The sequence below is a fragment of the Zingiber officinale genome, chromosome 6A, assembly GCF_018446385.1.
Source record: "Zingiber officinale cultivar Zhangliang chromosome 6A, Zo_v1.1, whole genome shotgun sequence".
Lineage (NCBI taxonomy): Eukaryota > Viridiplantae > Streptophyta > Magnoliopsida > Zingiberales > Zingiberaceae > Zingiber > Zingiber officinale.
This window is the reverse complement of record NC_055997.1, coordinates 38705486-38729076: the sequence shown is the minus strand read 5'-3', so window position 1 is coordinate 38729076 and position 23591 is coordinate 38705486. Positions and strand designations below refer to the sequence as shown.

General features: G+C 36.4%; 1 protein-coding gene across 1 annotated transcript; it reads right to left on the bottom strand.

Annotated features, from left to right (window-relative positions):
• Nucleotides 1-1545: 1545 nt before the first annotated feature.
• LOC121996300 (ADP-ribosylation factor GTPase-activating protein AGD3-like) lies at nt 1546-17324 on the bottom strand. Its single transcript, XM_042550219.1, has 19 exons — nt 16858-17324; nt 15586-15662; nt 14021-14121; nt 13457-13527; nt 12633-12695; nt 12431-12475; nt 10162-10227; nt 9990-10037; nt 9788-9883; nt 9678-9719; nt 8454-8669; nt 8233-8364; nt 7890-8114; nt 7568-7654; nt 7147-7485; nt 5401-5543; nt 5215-5311; nt 3561-4060; nt 1546-2059 (listed from the first exon to the last, which is right to left on the bottom strand). The coding sequence occupies exons 1-19, from the start codon at nt 16900-16902 to the stop codon at nt 1942-1944; spliced, it is 2511 nt and encodes an 836-aa protein (XP_042406153.1). The 5' UTR covers nt 16903-17324; the 3' UTR covers nt 1546-1941.
• Nucleotides 17325-23591: the final 6267 nt, after the last annotated feature.

Genomic DNA, 23591 nt, shown 5'->3' with positions numbered 1-23591 from the left:
CTCAAGGTCAACACGGAGGAGATAAATCACGGACGACTACTAGCCTTTGAAATAGTGACTAACACATAAGGCAATTTACTTCTTCCATGCAACATGTACATATTGCTCTTCTAATAAATAAATCTATAATCAACTTCACAACTCTGTTTTGCTGGTTTCCTGCTGTTTCTTTGTGTTATCTAGCAGTTCATTCAGGCTTCACCTCATTAATTCGATAGAGAGCAAAGAAATCAAAATCACAAAACCAGAGGAACAAACCAAACTTTACCACTAGTTGTGATATTCTTGTTAGTAGTAGTTTTCATTTGATAGTAAATCAAAAGGTTCCAATAGATACAAAAACTAGGAACATATTGCATTGTTGATGTGTTTCACAGTTAAAATTTTGAATAAGTGCATAAGTTTGAATTTGAAGCTGAATACCGTAGATCGTTGTGGTATAGAGGCCTCAGCATCATTCGACTTGACCTCCATGTAGTTGATTCTTCATTGTCAATTTTTACATCCAGGACTATAGTATCAAATTATTACTCAAATATCTACAATTCAATCCCCAACTACGACATATTTATAGAAATTTTTCCTCTAAATAAGACGCATAATCATGGGATGCTGGACTTTTAGACCGTCCGCCTCGAGTGCTTCTCAATTTACTCTTGCAATCAATGAAAAACTTCTATAAAATCAGAGTAATCGTCCCAGATTTAATGTTATCTTATTCGTCATTTTATTTTCATGGTCAATTTTTTCAATATTTTATCTACTAAAAATTCTCTTAGGTCTTAGCTTAACCCCCACCCTTACATTGTTGTCATTAGTACTCTTGGTCATCCCAACCTTGTGGGTGCATACATTCCCTTGTCAAACAAATTTCTATCATGGTGGCAAAAGATAACTACGCTTGCCCCCAGCGTCCCCGTCAATCCATCCCAAGACTAACACAGAGGAAGTAAATTACAGATAGCTATTAGTCTTTGGAATAATGACTGGCGCATGAGGGAGACATTTACCTCAACTATGTCAAAATTCAAACCCCAGACCTTATGATGACAGCACCTCATGCGCTGCTCACTAGACCGTCCCGAGGAGACAAAATTTCTACCATGAACATTATGGAGATGACACATGCACCCCTAGAAACTTTGCTTGCACAATTTAGATTCATGATTTGTCTATCCCAAGCTCATATCAAGTCTATTGTTTTCATTGTTGCAATTGCATTTCTAGACTGGCCAAATAGCATGGTAATTGCTTTGTTTGTAGAAAGGCTTACTATACTATTAATCACGCCTTAATAACATTCATAATTCAATCTATTTTAAAATTAAGATCCTAATCTATATAATAAACATATGCCAAACTCACCATGTCATTAATCTGTCAAGTGAAATGACAACCTTAATGACTAAGGGACAAACTGATAAGAAATTGATTTTTTTTTTTAGTTTTTTGGAATTTTGAACTATCAGTTTGAACTGTGAGAATTTTGTAATAATAACAATAATTGCTCTTCCAAACTAAAAATTTTCATAGAGCAAGTCCATATATACAAAGCTCATCAGTCAAAATGATATTTAATACCTGGGAGGATCAACAAATATATTTTATAAATAAGGACGAACAAGTTAATCGAAAACAAACACGAAGAAAATGCACAGAAAACCAACATCACCCATTCACATACGAGCACTACCCAACCCGACAAATACCTGTCTGTTGCAGAATCCCTACCATGAAGAAGAAGGGGCGAGCTAAAAGAATGTGCAAGCATCTTCTGGTATGAGGAATAATCCATCTGATCCACTCTGAGGGGTGATTTAGCTGCAATACTTAAAGAAATATCTAAAGTTGCAGTTCACAACTGCTTGACCCTTCCATTGGCACCGTTCAAAGAAAGATCTTTGTGGTTCTCGGCTTTCTGACAGCTTGGACATGAGATTGCTATCTGTTAGGGTCCTCCAGGAGTATAAGTATCTCATCGTCATCAAGGTTGCCAGCTTCAAGTGCATACTGAAGGGGAGTTTTACCATCTTCGTCCATAGCGTGTGGATCAGCTCCCCTGTGATTCCATAAAGTTGTTAGCTAGTTGGATGAAAAAAGAATGAAAAAGTAGTCAATAGATATAATATATTTATAGATCTAACACATGCAATTTAAGTATGTCTGTCTCCAAGTTTACAACACCACAAAATAAACATCTTACTATAACTTTCTGTATTTGAAAATGTTTCTAAAATTTGATAGTAGTAATCATAAATTCTTCTGCTATTTCTATTGAGAAATATTCAAAGAAAGCCAAAAAAAGAGCTGCGAAATTAGGAAAACATTTTGCATAGTATCTGACGAGCTGCAAACTGCCTTGAAAGTGGTTCTCAAAGTTCTCCCAAGACTTGTCTACGAGTTTTTAATGAAGAAAATCACTAATTGCTTGCATCAAATACCACTATGTTCAAATAAGGATAAAGATGACTATCAGTATAGGTAACAGAAACTGCTAACAAACTCTTTCCATTGCAAGAACGCATCCGAATAGGAAAGGAAGCAGTATTCTTATGTGTAGACTTCCAACTGCCATAGGTTAAATATCCTAGAAGCTATGGTTTATACAGTATACTGATGTGCCGGTTTTGCTTTAGGCTCTACTCAATACCATTTGTTATGACCGAAGGATGTTCACATATCTTCACAATGACATGATATTGACCACTTTGGGCCTAGACTCTCATGACTTTGCTCTTCGGTTCTACTCAAAAGACCTCATGTCAATAGAGATATCATACATCCTTTTAAACCCATGATCTTTTCCAAATCTTTCCAATATAGGACTTTGATTGAATCCCAACATATACAAACAAGAATAATCATTTCAAAACATAGCAAAGAGCTCCTTAGAGTTGTATGACGTTTTACTGAAATACTCTAATACTTGGACTCTTAATTTGCCCCTTCAGTATCAATGCCAGGCACTGATAGACGAACACTGGAATTTCAAGTTGACACACGAGTGTTATTGGTTCTGTAAAAATTTTTAGGATCAACCTTGTGGTACACTTAGATCCACACCGGATACCGAGAGCAGAGCCTGAGAAACATAATTGAAGTACTGAACTGCAAATGGTAAACTTTCTCTGAGAGAAGTCATTTGTTTGGCAACCTAGTGCTAACAATATGTTTAGAAATAGGTCATGACACAGTTATTTTTTATTTTTTATGTTGAACATGTATCTCCAGGCACAAAAATACTAAAAGAGCAATGGAGACAGTGAATACTTACAGCTTTCTCATGTTTTGGTGCTAGATCTTAAGTTTGTACAAACTAATTGCAGTTATTCTATCCTTATCCACATGGTCATAAATTATCTAAAGATGAAGTGCAGGAACAAGCTTAGGCTCCGATGATTTTGTATGAGGGTGCCTATTATTTTTAAGATACGATCCAGTAGTTTATTTAGCTAGTAACAAAGTAGAAAAAGCAGCAGGCATTTGAAAAATAACTGCAATGAGTCATATTTCAGATAAGATTCTGTCATGAATTCAAGTACATGAGTAAAACAAATCACCTTGTCAGTAGTAATTTGGCTAATAAATGTCTGCCTCTGAGAATACAATGGTGAAGCGGTGTCCTCCCCTTTACATCAGTGGAATTAACATTAGCACCATACTGTAGGAGGAGTTCTACCATGCCCATATCTGAAGTTAGGCAAGCAAGATGAAGTAAAGTGAATCCTTCAAAGCATTCATTCAATTCATATCTGTTGTCACTATTGCCTGCTGAGCTAATAGAAGACATAGTAGAAGACTTATGCAAGGTATCACTTAATAAGCAGCTTGAACTACGATCTAGCACAGCAGTTGGTTGATCTTGTAGAAGCATAGCTTTTGCTAGAGTCAAAGAAGAATTTGCAGATGCCGAACCATAAACAATATGCACACCAGCATCTGAAGCCACGATACGGTGATAGACTGCTTTCTTGTCATTAGCACAGACACTGTCCCACATCTGTTGTGCAACTGAAATCTGATCTCCTGCTGTTTTTTGAACAAAAAGCTTATCTGCATACTGGTGGGATAAAAGATGTATCAGTATTTTATTGGACCCTTTTTCTCTCATTAAAAGTTCTTAAAGTAAGAACTGGAAAATGGAGATTCAAAATCGAAGAAATCGTAAGCACTGAATGAAAAATAGTTAATCATTCTGAATCCAAATATATGCATGCAGACCTAAGAATTTGAGGGTATATAATTGAACAAAGAGATTATATTGCGACCAATCTAGAAGAAAAATGAATATAAAAATTCCTTTAGAATATCACATCTTGCCACAGCTAAAAATTCGAATTCCCTAATTTAGGATAAATAAAAAGCATATTCACTTCTCAGATGTGATAGCTTCTAGAGAGAACAAGTTTGTATGGAATCCCCGGAAACTATGTCAGGCTGGCCAAAACACACTTTCCCAGCAATTTCCCGTTTCTCCAAACAATTTTTGGAATTCATTTTGTAAATTTAATGAAAAGTGAACTCTTCCATTTAGAGCAAGATGAATTAAAACGTAGTTCAGCAATCAGTGCTTTAGTGCAGACACCATGTTCAACTTTTTCAAGTGCAATGAAAAGCAAAAAATGTGAAAATTTTCAGTTTTTCCCAAATAACAAACATCGAAATGAAATATATAAGTCTTGATGTCAAGTCAAATTATCTTAGTGCACTCTTAAAAATTGTGGGGTTCTGCATGCCCTAGTGAAGTATATGAACTGTGCAGTAACCTTGGTACCAAACTAGACTAGGAAAGGGCACGAGCAGGAATGTCTATTTCAAACTGCTAGAATAATGAAATTAAAGGAATTCATAAATCACCTAAGAAACATGACCAACTGATGAAGGTTGCCATGGTAAAGTATTATCAAAGCCTTTCTCATATTTCCACTAAATTGGAGTTAACATATTTAGTTGCTTCATGTGATAAATGTTAGCAATTATATCACAAATAAAATAGAAATTGTAATCCCATTATCATAATGAAAAATTATTGTCAAAATGACTAAAAGTAACATTTTCAATTACCTAACATTTTCTTTACATGTCCAAATAATCCCCAGCACATAAAAGTTCATGAAGGAAAAAAATTCCAAGTGTCATACATTTTATGGTATGAAAAAAAGGTAAAACAAAAGGCCTTCTTCCAGTTGATGTATCCGAAAACATGCATCGTACCTTTGCCTGAATGAACTTTTCTTTCACTGTAATTGGATCTGAATGTTTAGGCTTGTTCATAGAGGAATGCTCTTGATTTTTGTTAAGCAAGCAAAAACTGAACAAAAACATGTTAAAACAGCTAGAAACAATGTGGGAAAAAACAAAAAAAGAAGAATATGCAACTGAGGGCTGCATTATCATTACCTAGAGACATCCTCTAAGTTCCCATTACTTGTCAATGGTAAAGATTTCTCCCAGATGGAGTTTGCAAATGTGTTACCCAATGACTGAAAGAGATTGATAACAGAAGGCTCCCACACTCTGACATCAAGTGTTAGAGATCTCACCTGCAACAATAAAGATAGGTTATCAAAAACACTAATATGTGATCAATCTTTGACCTAAATCTTTCAACGTAAGCCAAGTCTAAACAAGAACGATAATTTATTGCAGGCACTTCTTTACCTATGAGGCAGAGATTGAGTTTCAGTAGCCATACCATATCATTAATATGAAATTACTTTATCTCTCTTTGATTGAAAGAGAATTATATATTTGACAATTAAAGATCACAATCTTTATAATGAGAAGCATGCAATCTCACATAGCAAACTACTAAAATGTTTGGAGCTTCATGGATGGGGTGGTTGATGAGAGGCAGAGCCCAAACCAGCCCACAATAACTAGCCAAGTCAGAGGAAGGCACCTTCTCAAATAAACATTCAAAGGGAACAAGTATACTCCCTAGTGGAAATAAGGTTCAAGCAAAGGAAACCTGCAGTAATGCTAAATATTTGCACACTCAACCCAATCGATATGTTCAGGCAGTTCTCATACCATGATGAGGGAGGCAAATTCCAAATCAACAGAAAACAACTAGCAAATTGGGAGGGCAAATAAAGACGCTCGTATTATTCCACTGTGGAACTAAGGTTCGAAGGTGGGTGCTCAGTGTTCAAGGTTGAATTCTTATATCTCTTGCATTATTTGAAAGTGGTTAGAGGTTGTTAAATTCTGGAGGTCTCTGCAAAGGTGATATGTCCTGCTGTAGTCGGTCCAATTGGTTTGGTTCTGAGTTGTTGAACCAACAATTTCAAAATAACTAAAGCATTAAACATCAGAAGTGACTTGGTGCGAGCAACTGAGCATTTGCTAAAGCTCAAATTATTAATCTTAGAAAAGAATGATGCTTACAATATAACCCTACTTGTAAACAGTGAACAAGTTCAGCCAGTGGCTCAGTGACATCCTGTCAAACTTTTCCCAAGTACATACAATTTGAGCTTTAGTGCTTTTGCAGGACATACAAATACAAAAGACAGCTAAGGATTCCTATATCAGTTGTTTTTCCCATTACAGCAGAGACCAACTCGTTAAAATAACTGCTTACCTAAGGACAAACTCTATCTTAACATATAAACAACAGGTGACTATTCAGATGCCAAAGTTGGTAATTTTTTGCATTTACACATCACACATTGTACCATTTCTGTATAGTCAGACAATAAAAAATAAAATAATTATCTTTATTGCATGTGCAAGGCATACCACACATTGCATGTGCAAAAATTTCTTGGTCATTGCTCAGACTGATAAATGTCCACTGTACTTGGTATACTATGGTATCTTATCCCTGTTCTACTCTATGTAAAGGAGAATCCCCAGTAATTGCAGTTTTTCTGGTAAATCATAGTTCAGAAAAAAAAGGTGTAGGTTTCATAGTTATTTATCACTAGGGCTGAGACTGCCCTAATTACAAGCATGCTGTCCATGCCTGATTTGAATATACTCATCTTTTAAGGTAGGAAACCTTTGTTCAGGTTTCGACAATTAAGAATCATCCAACAGGAAACAATAATTTAAATTTGGATTCCAACATGCTTGAGTTGTCTAACTTTGAACTCTAGACAGAATTACATATTGCAAAGATGGCATCAACCCAAGGCTTACCTTCGAAATATGCACCCCAAGATTCCGGTGAACTCCCGAGCACTCAATGCAAAGAAGAACTCCAAGGTTCAGGGATGCCCAGTCAGGTTCAGCAGCTCCACAATCAGCACACATGCTGTTACCACACACTTTCTGCAGTGCATCAATTGGTTTCTCATGCTTCGAGTTGAATCTATGTTGCTGCGAGCTTCTGATAGAACGATCATGATGGCTACTAAAACTGCTCTTTTGAATTGATGAATCTTCATTGACCAACTGGTCAAGATCAGTTGAGCTGCTGAATGAGCTACTTTCACTCGGTGCTCTATAATGGCCACCACTTGAGGGGCTTGTAAGACGCTGAAATTTTCCAACCAGAAACAAAAAAAATCATGACCCTTGACTCAAAGAGCATGCAAGGATAAAATGCTCCATCACAAACCTGATCAGGTGACTGAGAGCTTAGAAGAGAAGCAATGACACCGGTTATTTTTTCAATCCAATCCATCTGATCCATGGCGCTCTCAGCCTGCATGAACCAAAAAAACACAGAATAAAGTGAATGAACAGTGCATGATCTTAATATTAATGTAGGTGGCTAAAAAATTGAGTTCAGAAACAACAGATAAGTTCATTTGGAACAAACAAAAATAATATGAGTTCATTTGGAACAAGCAAAAATAATATGTTCCCCTTGCTATAAGCATGTACTATGAATATAAATCAACGAGGAGTTGAAGCTTATTAGATGCCTAAGATTCTACCTGTAAGGTGTAATTCTTTGTTGGAGAAATGATCCTGAAGCAGAAGCGAAGGTCTGACTGCTCTGCATCAACTTTTATTGTTGAAGTTAGCAGGTTGACAGTATGGCGTGCAACAGACTTTTCATCATGCACTCCGCCATGATGATGAGAAGAAAACCAACGACTCAGTAATCCAGAACCATGATCCGATGAGTTCTGACCTCTCAAAGTACAATGGTTACTTCCCTAAAGCACAAAGCACATAAAATGGGCAAGATAAAATTAGATAACACTATCAAGTTAGGCACAGAGATGATAGTATGACTACATTTTTTAGTAATTATATACAACAGAGATGACATACAGTAGATCTGTTCCATTGCTTGCGATAATAGTATAACATGCCTCGACTATCAAGAACAAAAAATCTTCTCTTCCAGTCACCTCGTAAGTTTGATGAACGCTTCGAGAGATAACCTTGTCTAATGGTCTGAACCTGAGAACAGGAGAGGAAGTTTTAGTGCTAAAATTGCTCTGTAAAACCTAACTGAACAGATTGTCCAGCTCGCAAATCAAGCATGTCACCTTCCCATTTGCAGCTGATTGCATCACTGCTTCTATCATTTTATGGGAACTCCTTCCAATGGCTTGTATACCATCTCCATTAGGAGAATCATGTGACTCATTTGACAACCATCTACTTTCACGGTCAATCTGTCTTTTGAACTCCTGCATCCTTTCTGTAAGTCCTGCTTGTTCATAGTTGGATCTCTCCCTTGATTGCTGTGCATAAGCCAATACCTTGAACAACCATAGCAGGAATATAATCTTAGACTCCAGCAGCCTCAAAGGATATGAAGGATACTAGAAGTCAAAATTACATATTTACCATGCAATAGAACAGAAGATAATAATTGGTAGCTAATACATGGGAATGCAAGCCCATAAATGTGAACTAAAAAATGTGAGAAGATTCATTTATAAGTAACAATGAGAACCAGCACTTTCATGGTCAATGACATGAACTATTGTTTATTCAGAAACATGTTATGACTGCACTTGGTAAAGCATTAAAAGATTTTTCTTCACAGGCATCATTACTTAAACCTACAGGGAGATACTGAGATTCCACTATCACGTGTCATGAAAAAGGCATAGAACACCTCAAAGACACCCTTTGCAACTAGGGGAGAAGGGTTCAATTCTATCTAACCTGAGTACATCTATTAAAAAAAAGGAAAAAAAAAATGACTAAACAACAAATTGCAAAAAGACTTAGTAAAAAAACCAAGAATATAATTAGAGTTTAGACGTTGCTTTAATTCTCAAGGTGGCATGTTTTCAAGTTAGTACTATAACCAGAATTATACTTAGTAGCTGTTGAAGATGTAAATACTATGTTATAGAATTTGTTTATGATGATAATTATTCTACCACAGGCTCAAAATAGGATATATCAAAAGACAAATAAATGAATATCAAACAGAAAGAAGAGTCATAATCAGAATGTAACCCTATATAGATGCTTTTGTAGGCTTGTAGCATCAAGGTAATATACTTAGTCATCAACATTCAGTTTCGAAACTGGCAATCAAGATTCAACATCCTGTTTTGGAATTGGCAAACAAGCAGTGCTATTCTATGAACTGATGAAATGCATGAATGAATTTGCTCCGCCATTAGGATAATCATACAATAAGTAGAATGATTCTCAAAATAGGATATGAAGCCATAATGCATGACAAAATGTGCAGAAAATTGAAAGAGGAATCATGACTAGAAATTAGAATGCGAATCCTATAGGACTACCTGGTGGATATATGGCTCCATCTGGTGAAGTAGCTCGTATCCCTGAAATGAAGGTAAGAATAATCATTTGTGAAAATGATGAAAATACAGCAGAGAAACTATTGCATTACTTGCTTGAAGTAACGAAGATGGGCATCCATAGTTCCACTAACAGCCTCCAAAAACTCATATCGCTTCTTTGCCTCTGTGTTAGAAATAGCAGTAACCTAGTAATAATAGGGAATAAATTATAGTATCATGCATTTGCAATAAGGTATTGTAGGACTTTCTGACTATGAGACTCATGAAAAAATTGTATATATTAAGATATACCAAATTAAAACGGGCTTGTTCAAATGAAGATCTCGCACTGTAGAGCTCCTGCAACACAGAAACAAAAGTGCTACCTTAGGCCACTCAGGAAAATATGTGCAAAAAATATACATTATATAAAATCATTTTATATTACAAAATCAACTCCAATACAAAAGATGGCAGTATTTACATCCTCTAAGACTGTTGCTACTTCTGCTCTTGTGCTTTTCTTCAGGGATAGGTACTTTTCACGTGCCTGTGGGAGCATGGGAATAGCCAGTTTAAAGAGTACTAATAGGATACCAAAGATAATTGACAATAAATAAATCCATCAATTCCACAAGCCACAGATACTGACATCCATTTCATATAAGTGTACAGATAAATGCACATAATATATATACACAAATATACGAGTATAAAGGTATGTGCAGTCACTACGTATAACCACTATATACTGGCACATCAGTTCCTTTATTTCATCAGTGGATTGAGATGTAGCCACCATTTGTATATGTTAATTTGGTATTTCAAATCTTGGCTTGAAGGCATTGACTGTGGTTTTAAAACATTTACAATTCATAGATAAAATTTGTCTGAGAGAGAATTTTAACTCCAGTATTCCAGTTAGTTAAAGTTCAATCATCCTCTAAAGCATTGTGAGAAGAAGCATAAGAAATATGGAAAAAGAGAGAATAAACAGAATCAAGTAAACAAGAAGATCCAATTTGTGTGGTTAAGAAATGTTGCCTATATCCAAAACCACAGTGAGAGCTACCTCAAAACAATAATACAGAAGAAGGTTTTCTGCCTTTCATAAAGAGTTATGGAATCTGAAACTGAGTTTAGTCACAAGTGAAACTGGGTCTAAGTAAGATAGAAACTAAAAAAGGACAGCCCGGTGCACGAAGCTCCAGTTATGCGGGGTCCCGGGAAGAATCCATTGTACGCAGCCTACCCTACTTTTTGCAAGAGATTGTTTTCAGGATTCGAATCCCGTGACCTTTTGGTCACAAAGCAACAACTTTACCGTTGCGCCAAGGCTCCCCTTCTAAGTAAGATAGAAAATCCATCCAAAAAATCATCTTGTGGCCTACCAACTTGCAAAAAAGTGAAAGGAAAGGCTCCTCTAGGGGTCAATGCCACCCCCATCCTGACATGGGCTTTGCCTTTACATCCCTAGCAGGAAAATATATCCCACAACCTCAAAAAGAGTGCCTTGCCTCCTGTGGCCTTAACGAGATCACCAATGAGCTTGACCTTGTATGTGCTAACGCAGCATATTGCATAGTGCATTACTCAGATTCTTCTGCAGTTCAACTTGAAAGACCAAGAGATCAGTTGTTAGCTCTTACAGTTAAGATATAATGGATGATCTGAGAAAAAGAAATTGAGCAAGGTCCGTATATGTAGGCTGAAAGCATGCTTATATCTTGAGTATGTTTAGTCCAGTTACACATCAGGCGTTACCCCCACAATGCAAGGGTCGACAAGGAGACATGGTAGCCAAAGGGAAGAAGAAGACGTAAAGGCTTAGGGTGCCAGGATTGTGGGAACCCTAGGATAAATTTCTTGCAAGGTGTCAAGTTCAACGCCCAAAAATTTCATGCATATAGGCAAAAAATGGAATAGTATCATAGGATTTCAGCAACTCTCAGTGTATAGAGAGTAGTCAAGGTAGTTTTATAGAAACGTATGTCACATTACTTCTAGTCCTTGAGACTCCAAAATGAATAGATAATTTAAATAAGCATTCCTAAATGATGTACATATCTTCTTTCCATTCCCGGGAACTACAATCCCCATAGTAAACAAATTCCATCATCATAATCATCAAGTCTTGTTAATCTAACTATTTTGGATTGGATATGTGGACCTTATTTCCATTAAACCCTAAATCATAAGTAAACAATCGCCAAATAAAAGTCTATAAGCAACGAAATATGTACATCAATGATAATTCAATCAGAAACATACAAAAGGAACAATATTAAGTATTTTTCTCTCCTCGGCCTCTCCTACATGACACATGTAAGTATAGCACACTAGAGAAAGATTCACAGTATTGGGTTTATTAAGGTAAATAACATATAACTACTAATTTATTTTTATAAAAAAAAAGTGAAGAAGAAAAAGGAACATAGTATGAATATATTATATATCTGACCTAATTATGGGATTATTGAAAAGATGATAAGGATTAAGAAGAAATTATCTGAGTTCTTCAAAATAAAATAACAGAATTGAATATTATTCCACAGGAAACAGTTGCCCAAGTATCAGTCTCAAAGATTTACACATATTTGTAGAGGGAAATAAGACCTGCCAAAGATTATGATTCTGTATGCAAAGGATAACTGAAATCAAGAGTCCAGATACAGATAATGTCATATCCAAATGGGAAGGTTTGGAAATTGACTTCCAATATCAAATGGGAGAATGCATAATTACATACACACCTGATCATATAGGATGCTAGCCTTATCAAACCGTTTGCGAGCTTCCTGAACAATATGATCACAATTGAGGTTAAACAAAACAACGGAAATGATGAACAAGTGTAGCACAAGTGTGTACAACAAGCGTCGAGCAACCTATCATTTAAGATAGAATATGATTTCTCCATCTAGTTTAATAATTGCAAAGAGGAAATGATTATACCTTAACATCATGCAAATCCATCTCCACAAATTGGAGCAACCTATCATTTAAGATATGTTCAACCTGGATTAAAGGGAGAGAAGGTAGCCAGTGTTAGCAAGATTAATATAAATAAGCAAACAACCAGAATTTACTATGATAAAAAGTATACCAAGCTGAGTTATCATTTATGAAATGATTATCAGGTGCTATACGGACATCATAAAGCTGCTTTTTAGATGACACCAAGAACTAGTGCATTATAAAACAAGAGAAGTGCCTATATGAGCTTTCCCAGCAGGCACACAAATTTGTTTTTCAAAACAATGATTACTATAGTAACAAAAAAGAAGAAATGCAGCACCACCTGCTGCATCATAGTGAGCTTCAACCACATCATAAGCACAATCAACAGGTAAAAAATAAAATAATACCATAACACTTGATGCTTCATTTCATATCTAGGTCAACTCAAAATCTAACAAATGTAATGAAAATTCATTCCTCATGGTAAAAAATTTAACATCTCATGATATTCTATGTTTATTTTGCATAATCTTGTGTGGTTCATATAGCTATTGCAAGGAAACAGTGATGCATAAACAAACTTCCAGTTGCAGCTCACTCAGTTGGGGAAGGTCTAAAAACCAAGATCATTTAAATAGCTAATATTAAGAAAGAACATTGAAGGTCTAGGCATACTAGTATAGTGCTAGTTGGCTATATTTATGGACAGATTGGCTTGAAGTAGCACTGCACATGATCAACCAATTACTTAGCCTCCACATGGAAAGAGAGTGTACTTAACATCCATATGGAAAGAGACAAGAATGTATGTGTTCTACCTGTGAACGTAAAACCTCTTTGTAGGTTCCTATCTCTCTCAAAGCAATTGTAAATTTGGTCATAACAGGCCCTGAGATACACAGCTCATTAGAAATCAAATAAATATCTGATTCTTAATCTGTGTCACAAAATATATGAACAACAAACGAAAGGAAATAAAACATGGTAACACCTAGTACCAACTATTTTATTGGTAACAAAAAAACAAATCCAGAGAAATTAAGTAATTTCATATACATAGCCTATGCAAAATCATGACAGCAACAAGTGAGAGACAAAACGTATAGAAAGGAACTATAGTTTTTGCAAAGCAGGAAAGGGTGCAAAAAAAGAATTTAATATAAAATCAAAAATATATTCTTAGTTTTTCCCAGTTATATTACATTCCCTGGTAAAAAGTGAAACACATGTAGAGCAGACACAAGCTCAAAGACGTCGTCTTGTAAAAGAGTACTTGAAATTTGAGTTTATCACTGAACCACAGCCAAGAAGAGGCATTCACTAATAAAATGAACCATCAGTTGCTCAAAATAAATGTCAAGAAGTAGACAACATTAACAAACCTCCAAAAGCCACACTGATGGGATCATTATGCCCTCCTCCAAACATTTCGAGAGAGCTTGCAAAAGCAATGTCCCCATCATATCCTTCTCCTAGTCCTTCTCTGTAAATCAATAAAATAATCATAAAGAACAGAAGGCAGAGAAAAACTGAAATTTTGAACTAGACATCTTTGCATGTAGATGAAAAAATTCAAGATGACAACAATAGAAATGCAGATCCTCAAAATTGCTATGGAAGAACTTTGCCCATTGATTCTAAGCCCAGGATATTTTCTTGTTTGGGTTTGTGATTTAGCACAAAGTAAACATAAGATGAAGGGATAGGAAATAAAATTATGAATTACTGGATTCATGATTTTAAATCTCAGTTTGATGTCGATCTCAATCACAAGACAGAATGATATTATTGGCAACTTGTATGGATACGAGTCAGCACCAATCTACTATGTTGACCTATATTTTTTATACATATTTGGATGAATACATGAATATCTAGACTTAATGTTAAATCCACTATAATTTCTAACTCTTCTTGGTCCCTCATAATTTGCTTCATTTAGATTATACCATTTGAACCTATATGGTTTAAGGTTATTTTTTACCCATCCAAACCAGCACAATTTTATGGCAACTTATGATATTTGCCAACCTGCCCTAACTTACAACAAGAAAACCAAATCCTTTAAGAATTTCATAAGTGATCTTGCTAAAGTCACATATAAATCACAAAGGAAAAGTAACTAGCTTAATTTTTAGTTTGTATGTTTACTTTTGCTTTTGAAGATTCATGATGTAACATCTTCATTTCAGTGGAAAAAATGGTCTAAACAAATATAATTTTCTCATCATATAGTTAAGCTTCAAAGAAATTAGAATTTGAAAATCAAAATGTGATAATATGCTTTTATTACTAGTCATTGTTTTAGAGCTTAATAATATTGCAAGAATGACATATTGGCAAATAGTAGAAAAAGGCATGTGTTTGATAAAATAGTAATAAGAATGGCATCACCCTAAAAGAAGGATAAAGAGGCATACATATGAAGAAGTGTACAGGTTGCCTCAACTAAGAGACAATTCTTCCCTTTCGATTAATCATTCTATTGTATGTGTTGCAAGTGTAAAGGTAGCAAAACTGATGAAGAATGCATAGACCCAAGGGAATGACTAAAAGGTATAGAAGAACATTCCTTAGCATTGCTACTGTTAAGATCCTTAATAGGAAAACCAAAGTGGGCATTAATATCTGTTGAAAAGGAGAAAAATAAAGAAAAAGGTTGAAATATTCTCTATAGGAGAGTTCCTTGTAGATTTCCACCCCATGAAATCAATATGTAAGTCAATCGGCAAGCCAGCAACTCCACCTAATGAGTGATAATGGGGAAAATTGTTAAGGTTCATCCTACCTAGGCAATCCTTTCTGCATATACTTGTAAATTTTACACCTTAGACTATTGAGTAATTAGCAACTATGATGTGATCCTTAACTTTCTTGTGCAGACAACAAATAAGGGTAGGAATAAGAAACAAGAAAAATTTCAGCAATAATATAAATTTGCACATACGTATATTTTCGACATCCTTTATAAAACTTAATGCATCTCTCCCTCAATGATTCTGCACTTTCTTCAAGTGATTGAATCTGTTTATCATGAAGAGAACCGAAGTAAGAAAGAATAAAACATAATTCCCATAACAATGAGTATCTTACTAAAATAAACCACATGCTATACCCAATAAAAAGTATGATGCAAAATATACTTCAAACATAATTCCCGTAACAATGAGTATCTTACTAAAATAAACCACATGCTATACCCAATAAAAAGTACGATGCAAAATATACTTCGTACTAACTTTTAATATATGACAAACATGGCAAAAGTTTGAATTATTGTTCATTCAAACAGAATATATTACTTTTTTTCTCCCTGAACAACTTGTAAGTATTTATATTGATATAATTTTAATTTTGATTGTGGATTTGTACAGGTAACTAACACAACTGACAAAGGTTGAGTTAATTCAGAAGTTTTATATATAAGATTAAATTGCATAGCAGAGATATGAGATGCAGCAAGACTGCAAAATGAGTGTTAAATTTTTTTAGAAATATTTTTGAAATTAAAAGTTGGCCCTCCTGACTAAAGCAATAAATGCCAAATAAGGCTCTTTTTCATTTATTTTCGATGTTAAAACATTCCGGAAGGCCATTTTTCTTCAATTCTCTCATAATATGGCACCATCAAGAAGCAGTAGTGCATTGAAAATGGAAAAGACAATAATTGGCATTGCGTCTAGTATCCTTTACCAAGTTGTCGTTAATATGATTAAGATACATATTTGAGAAAATGTAAAATGTGGTTGAATAATAGAAAAAAGAGTGTTTTTATAAGAAATATTTTGGGTTCGAACCTTTGAAGTGCAAACAATAGACGAACAGGAAATTTATTTTGTGAAGAATATGCTAGTGCTAACTGTTCGATTCACTATAAATTAACAGTGGCAAACATAAAAGTGATCAAGTGGTAAGCATGTCCAAGAAAGGCTTGCGTCAAGGGTCACATTGTCTTAATTCTCTTGTTTTGTTTTTTGGATAATACAAATAAATGATGCAAACACATGCCACCAAATCTACTGGTCAATGAGTTGCAATCACCATAATCTAACTAAACTTTGGTAGAAGCCAATTATTTACATTAGGTCGACAAATCCAGAGGCAAAGAGCACGTCAATTAAGATTACATGACAAATAGCTTTGCCTTAAGTACCAAAGGCGTGGTCTTTCGAGCAATACTTCAAAACACAAAACGCGGAATCAACTAAAAGGTAAGCACCTGCTTCCGAAACATTGGGGAATCGTCGAGCTTGGTGAAATACATAGTGAATTCGCGCGATAATTGCCCCCTGGAAGCGCCGCCAAACCTTCTGCTTGCTCCTCCTCCAAAGACACCGAGATTCTCTCACAGCTCGAAAATCCAATCCAGCTCGAGCTCCCCCGTCATGAAACCACCTTCCTGGAAGAGAATACACTCGCCATGTCCCATTCGCATGCAGCATCACGAAACATCTCCGCACGTTCTCGATCGCGACTCCGCCGCCGGATCTCCCGCCTCGGCGACGCGAGCTCTTCAGTTCCGAGCTTCAGTAAATCCGATAGATTGCAGGCCCGAAGCGAGCCGAGAAGAGATCGCGAGGCGACGAAGAGAAGAGAGGGACGAAGTGGGCGACACCAGCACGATGGAGGCACGAGACGGAAAGGGAGACGAAGGGAGGACAGAGAGGAAGAGGAAAGCGTGTGAGAGAGAAGTTTGAAAAAGAAAAAGAAAAAAGAAAAAAAAAAGAAAAAAGAAAAAGGAAAAAAGTTTTTCAAGTTATAATCTCCGTACCTGTGGTTATAATTAGCGTGCTTAATGGTGGGTGAGAAATGGGTGCGATTTGCGAGTGCCAATATACGAAGCAGGTGGATGTACCTGCCTAACCGGTGAGACTAAGCTGTCGTTAACTATTAATTAGATAGATAAATTCATTACTAGTTCTTATTTTATTTTAGAAAAATAATAATGATATATATCACAACAGTAATTTTTTAAAGTATTAGACAGGTGATACATGAGTTAATTTTTTAGTTTATAATTTTTAAAACAGAGAAGAAGGAAAAAATAAATAAATTGTAATAGGAATGGAGGGGTCGGTAGGGCAGGATCACCGCGGGTGAGGACATCCGCCAGCGTAATGATGGCAGGAATGCTGGGTGCCATTAGTGATACTGACAATTTCAGCCTGGGCCAAAAAGAGATGCTATTCAAGTGGGACCCACCGATCTAAGAGAGAAAATATATTTTTTACAATGTGCAAAAATCAAGAGCTCGATTTCATTAACTTCTTTTGAAAAAAAAAATTTAAGTATTTTTATTGTTTTTAAAATATTTTTATTTTATTGTTGTTTACTTATATTATAATATATTAAATTAAATTAATTTATTTTTCATTAATTTAGAAAAATTATAATGCATAAAATATTATTATATTAATTTAATTAAAATTATTTAATTTGATTAAACTCTTTTTAATACTATTATAAACTTGTAGCAGGTATATAACTACAATTTAAAAAAAAATTATAGTAAATTAAAAAAATAATTTAATTTAGTTTAAAATATAGTAGATGAAGTACCATTATATTAAAATATTTATCATCATCTTATTTAAAATTGTTTAAATTTATTCAAATTTATTTCCACTAAATCAAAATATAAATTTCTAAAAATTATTTCAATTGCATTAGTTATGGTCGTCGCTTTAAAATAGTATTAAACCAGTTATAGCTAAATTAGAACCATTTTAATTAAGTTTTGAATACTTTTAACAAATTACAAAAAGGATAATTTTGACGTAACAATAATTTATGCGTTGTAATTGGAGCTCAAGCAACGGTGAGACCTCCAACGAATAACCAAAGAATTTAGTATTTAAGTCTAAGTCCTGATATATTACAAGAGATTTTTCCTTAATAAAAAAGTCAGCTTACAATTATCGGTCAACTGGATGAGCTTTGATGAATACTTTATAATTTATCCAGATCCTTGGAAAGAAAGAATACATAGTATCAATTTAAAAAAATTATTAAATAGTAATTTTACTTTATATTATAATAATTATGACTATAGCAATTAATTTTCGTCCGGAAGATAAGTAGATAGGCGGCCAGTGAGGTAGCAAGAATGTTGACGAAAGAAAGTCTTCGAGCTGAGAGCTGTGAACCTAGAGCTGGGAGTTGCAAACTTACGCATACAACAAATAGAGTCAATGAGAACGTTAGAATGAGAACTACGGAAAGAGACTCTGGAGCAAATACTCTAACGCTCAAGTCAGAACGGTAGCCGAGCAAAATAGAGAAAATGAACAGAATAATAGTAGATGTGGATGTGTGAGTGTGTTTATATGTCTCTGGCCAATGGAGAGGACCCCTTTTTATACTGTATCTCATAACTTTTGAAATAATGAGGCGTTAGAGAATGTCAAGTGTCAGAATCTGTCAGATAGTAGAGAATGTATAACAGTCTCTATCTAGATAGAGGAAAGTTCCATTATTTGTATATGTATATTTTCTGGTAAGTAGTTATTATCTAACAAATTGTTATGATTTTCTGGTAATGTTGTCTCATAGAGAGAGTCCGATCAGCCTGGAGCCGACCAGGTTTAAGCTGAGAACCATGCCCGTGTGAAGAGTGGGGAGCTGCCCCCATGGCGTAGCGTAGATAGTGGGCACATGGCATCTCTGGAGTAATGGTCAAGAAGTCGATTCATAGAAATTGATGACATAAGGTTTATCCCACCATGTGTCTAATGTCTGTGTACCTGTATTTATCTTCCTCTATATCCATGGGGCCAACACTAAGGTCGTTAAGGTAACAAATTTACCTTTGTGAAGAGTATGGAGTTGAGCCCTATAAGTTCAACCAGCTAGCTATGTGACCACCCGGGTTTATGTTGAAAGCCTTGCTCATTAGGAGTGAGGAGCTGAGTCTCGTAGATCCAGCTGGTTCTGTGACCACCCGGGTTTATATTAAAAGCCCTGTTCATAAGGAGTGAGGAGCTGAGTCTCGTAGGTTCAATTGGCTTTATGGTCGTCCGGGTTTATGCTGGAAGTCATGCCCATAAGAAGCGAGGAACTCAGTCCCAAAGATCCGACTAGCTCTAGAGTCAGTCGGGTTTATGTTGGGAGTCATGCTCATGAGAAGTGTGGAGCTGAGTCCAATAGGCCCGACCAACTCTATGACCGCCCAAGTTTATGCTAAAAGTCATGACCATGCGAAATGGGAAACTAAGCCCCAAAGATCCGATTAGCTTTAGAGCTGGCCAAGTTTATGTTGGGAGTCATACCCATGAGAAGTGAGAAACTGAGTCTCGTAGGTCCAGCTGACTCTATGGTCACTCGAAATTATGTTAGGAGAAATGCCATGAAAAGTGGAGAATTGAGCCTTGTTTGTCCAACCTCACCTTACCTTTGGGGTCACTCATAACGCATTGTATCACAAACCTCCCATTCAAGTCTAATTGAAGAAAGTTCACGATTGACTGACTAAACCCAAGTCCTTCTGTCGTCCAATCATCTGATTGGCTAGCGACTCTAACCACTATCACTCAATGTATTAATGTTATCTTCAGATGTCGCATGAGTGGCTTTATGTTAAATGAGAGGCGAGTTTGAGTAATTGGGGATGTGGGATGAATATCGAGTGATGATACACGCGGCGTGCTGAACGAATAGCGGTTTGTGAGGAATATAGAGTGGTGATATGTGAGTGTCGGGCCAACAGCGATTTGTGAAGGGTGCCTAGTGGCGATTTATAAGAAATATCAAGTAAGCGATGATTTATTAGTGCCAAGCGGGTGGCGATTTGTTGATTAGTGTGGATCGGCTGTGAGACATACCCATATGAGTTGCTACTGGGAGTCATGCCCAAGTGAGATTCTGGGAGCCATGACCATGTGAATCGCTAGGAGCCTTGCCCAAGTAAGGTGATGGGTGTCACGCCTCGAGAGTAAATTTGTCCGTTGAAAATCGGACATCACTTCCCTTGTAGCAGTGACAAATGAATTATGTATACAAGGTTACAAGCTCACATAAGAAATAATCAATAGCCCACACAGCTAGAACATACACAACCACACAATTATATGTTGGAGCGATCTAGTGACCCTAGGTTTTGATGTTTGGGCAAATGTTTAAGTTAGGATTATTATTGTATTTGATATGCATTATGAGTGTGCAGGATACAGGTACAACAAGGAAAGTCCAAGTGTGATCTTGGCAAAGGAGGAAAGTCCAAGGATGAGTCTTGGCAGTGTAAGTCCAAGTATGTAGTCTTGGCAACGTAAGTCCAAGTGTAACTTGGCAATGGACGAAGTCTCGGAGGTACGACCTCTTGGCAAATGAAGACCCGACAACAATGACAAGGCCGATGAAAGCTCCAGAAGGCAAGACGTGAAGGATGGGAAGACATCCGAGGGACGCAAGGCTGATGGAGTAGGCTAGAAGGCTAGGTCTAGGTTGGTCGGGCGAGAACGAGCGCTGAGTGAATGTACTCGGGGCAAAATCTTAGAATTAGGGGGTACTGTAGCAGTACTGTAGCGTTACTGTAGCAGTACGACAGCGTTATTGTAGCAGTACTGTAGTAGTCGACTGGTGGTTTCATCAGTCGACTGGTGCAGTCGACTGGGAGCGAACAGAGGGTTGGTATCGAGCCGTTGGGTTGCAACGGTCGAATTTCCACGAAGGGTAGTCGACTGCATGTTTTGGCAGTCGACTGGTAGGCGGGGTTTTCCAACCCGTGGCCTATATAACCAAGCATTGGAACCTTGGTTAAAGTTGACGAAATTAGTGGTGGTTAACACTAATTAGAGTCTCCTAGTGCCCAAGTGATCTAGCATGCTTGTACAAGGTTGTGGTGAGGTTTCTCCACCCACAAGGAGCTACACGAGCTAGCCGGAGGTTTTCCGGGGAGTCATCCACCAATGGATCGGGATCGTCCACCTTACGGACAGCCGTGAAGTAGGAGCTTCATCTCCGAACCACGTTAAACAACGTGTCATTGGGTTTGCTTCTTGTTTATTATTTTCTAGGGTTAACTTTCCTTTTGTTTGTTAGTATTTTTGTTTCTGCTGTGCACTAATAAACGTAGGAAGCGACGATTTGGGTGAGACGCTATTCACCCCCCTATAGCGGACGTCAAGGTCCCAACAAGTGGTATCAGAGCTAGGTGAGCTCTTGTTGGACTAATCACCAAGAGAGCGGCTAGAGGAAGAAGATGGAGTCGGAGGGACATCCGATGTAACGACCACTCTTCTTACTATACTACTCTCTAAGAGTGACCGTTACTTATCTACTAACTCTACTTAATCGGTATGATCGAAACCACGAGGAGTCTCTACCGAAAAATTTCGGCAGCATCTCCCCTGTACCGGTGACCATAAACTGAGATACAAAAATATATATTTCAGCCACAGGCGACTGGAACATGTATCAAACACTCATGCAGTTTAATAAGTGTCAAACACTAAAATAACTACTTATTACATAGAGACTCATCACAGCATGCAATCTAAGACACGAATAAACTCAATAAAACAAGGAATAAAAATACAATCTCAAATGACATAAACCATAAAGTACAACTCAACTATTTCTTATCCACTAAACATGAAAACTCAAAACTTCCCAGATCTCTCCATAGTCCTGGCATCACACACATCCATCACGCATCATCCTTGTCACCTTCCTCTTTACACTTTAACTTTTCCTTTATCTGCATACAAACTCAAACTAAATCTAAAACTTGTGGTAATTAAAACCTTAAATCTTGCTACAACAGAGATAAAAGAAAGAGGGCAAAGAATGCATGCTACTCAATAATCTCTAGCTATTCCAATGCTGTACAGTGTAATCCGAAAGCAAAGAAACTCATGCTACTCTTAATCCTCTAGCTATTCCAATGCTGTAAGAAAACAATGATATACTAGCTGTACAGAAAATATGAAGCATGGAAATAAAGCCATTAAAATCCGGACTGCAACAAGCTCCAAGGGGGGGCTGCTCTAAGCCCTAATAAAGCTGTTCGTGGTTACAGAAATGCAAATAAAACTGGGATGCTAATTAAGGTAACAAAGAAATCTAAGCTTGGTATGCTAACTTCAAGGGTTGTTCTTGTAACGACCACCCTTCTTACTACTACTCTCTAAGGGCGACTATTACCTAACTACTACTCTACTTACTAGTGTCACTTATGCTAATATTAGCAACACTTAGATTTATCACGGCCCCAGAGAAAGTCCTACTGAAAAATTTCGACAGAGTCTCCCCTGTACCGGTGACCAAATCAACCATACAGACACTATATACACAGCCACAGGCGGCTGGAACATACTTTTTCACAACCACGCAGTATAATAACACAATAAGAAGAAGGAAACTACTCTAGCAATAGTAAACAACTATATCACTCCAACAATAGGACCCAACTACAAGTGCGGAATAAACTTAATTACAATCTCAACTCATAATAATATTTAAAGAAAACTAAAAGAACTCTAAACAGAAAAGTCTTGACAAATTGCCAGCAAACTCTGGATCTCTCTATAGTCCAGTCATCACACACCTTCATCACTACCACCTTGTCGCCTTCCTTTCATACTTTAGCTTTTCCCTTATCTGCAGTAGGAGGAAAAAATAGATCTATAAGCGAAACGCTTAGTAAGTACTAATTTATCTCACAAAAACTCAAAATGCATAGAAATAATGCAACAATACTAAAACTGAAATACTAAAAGAAAAGCTGCATGTACTCATCTAATAGCAAAGTACTCAAATAAACTGCATACTCATGATGTACCAGAATAAAGCTGAATACTGGAAATAAAACTAATCATGCTCACTAAACTGATAAGACAAGTAATGAAACTCATGCTGTATGCTTATAATTAAAGGAACTAAACTTCTGCAAATTCTAAACATAGGTGATACTTGTTTCATTTACTTATAGCTTTATACTTGAAATTGATCTTTTAA

What these genes read in the sequence shown, in the direction of transcription:
- LOC121996300 (XM_042550219.1), bottom strand. Translation starts at nt 16,902, where the DNA reads ATGTATTTCACCAAGCTCGACGATTCCCCAATGTTTCGGAAGCAG. An exon ending in AATCAGCTGCAAATGGGAAG is followed by an intron (nt 8,365 to 8,453) that starts GTGACATGCTTG and finishes TCCTGTTCTCAG; the next exon opens with GTTCAGACCATTAGACAAGG. An exon ending in TTGGGGTGCATATTTCGAAG is followed by an intron (nt 5,544 to 7,146) that starts GTAAGCCTTGGG and finishes TTATTGTTGCAG; the next exon opens with GTGAGATCTCTAACACTTGA.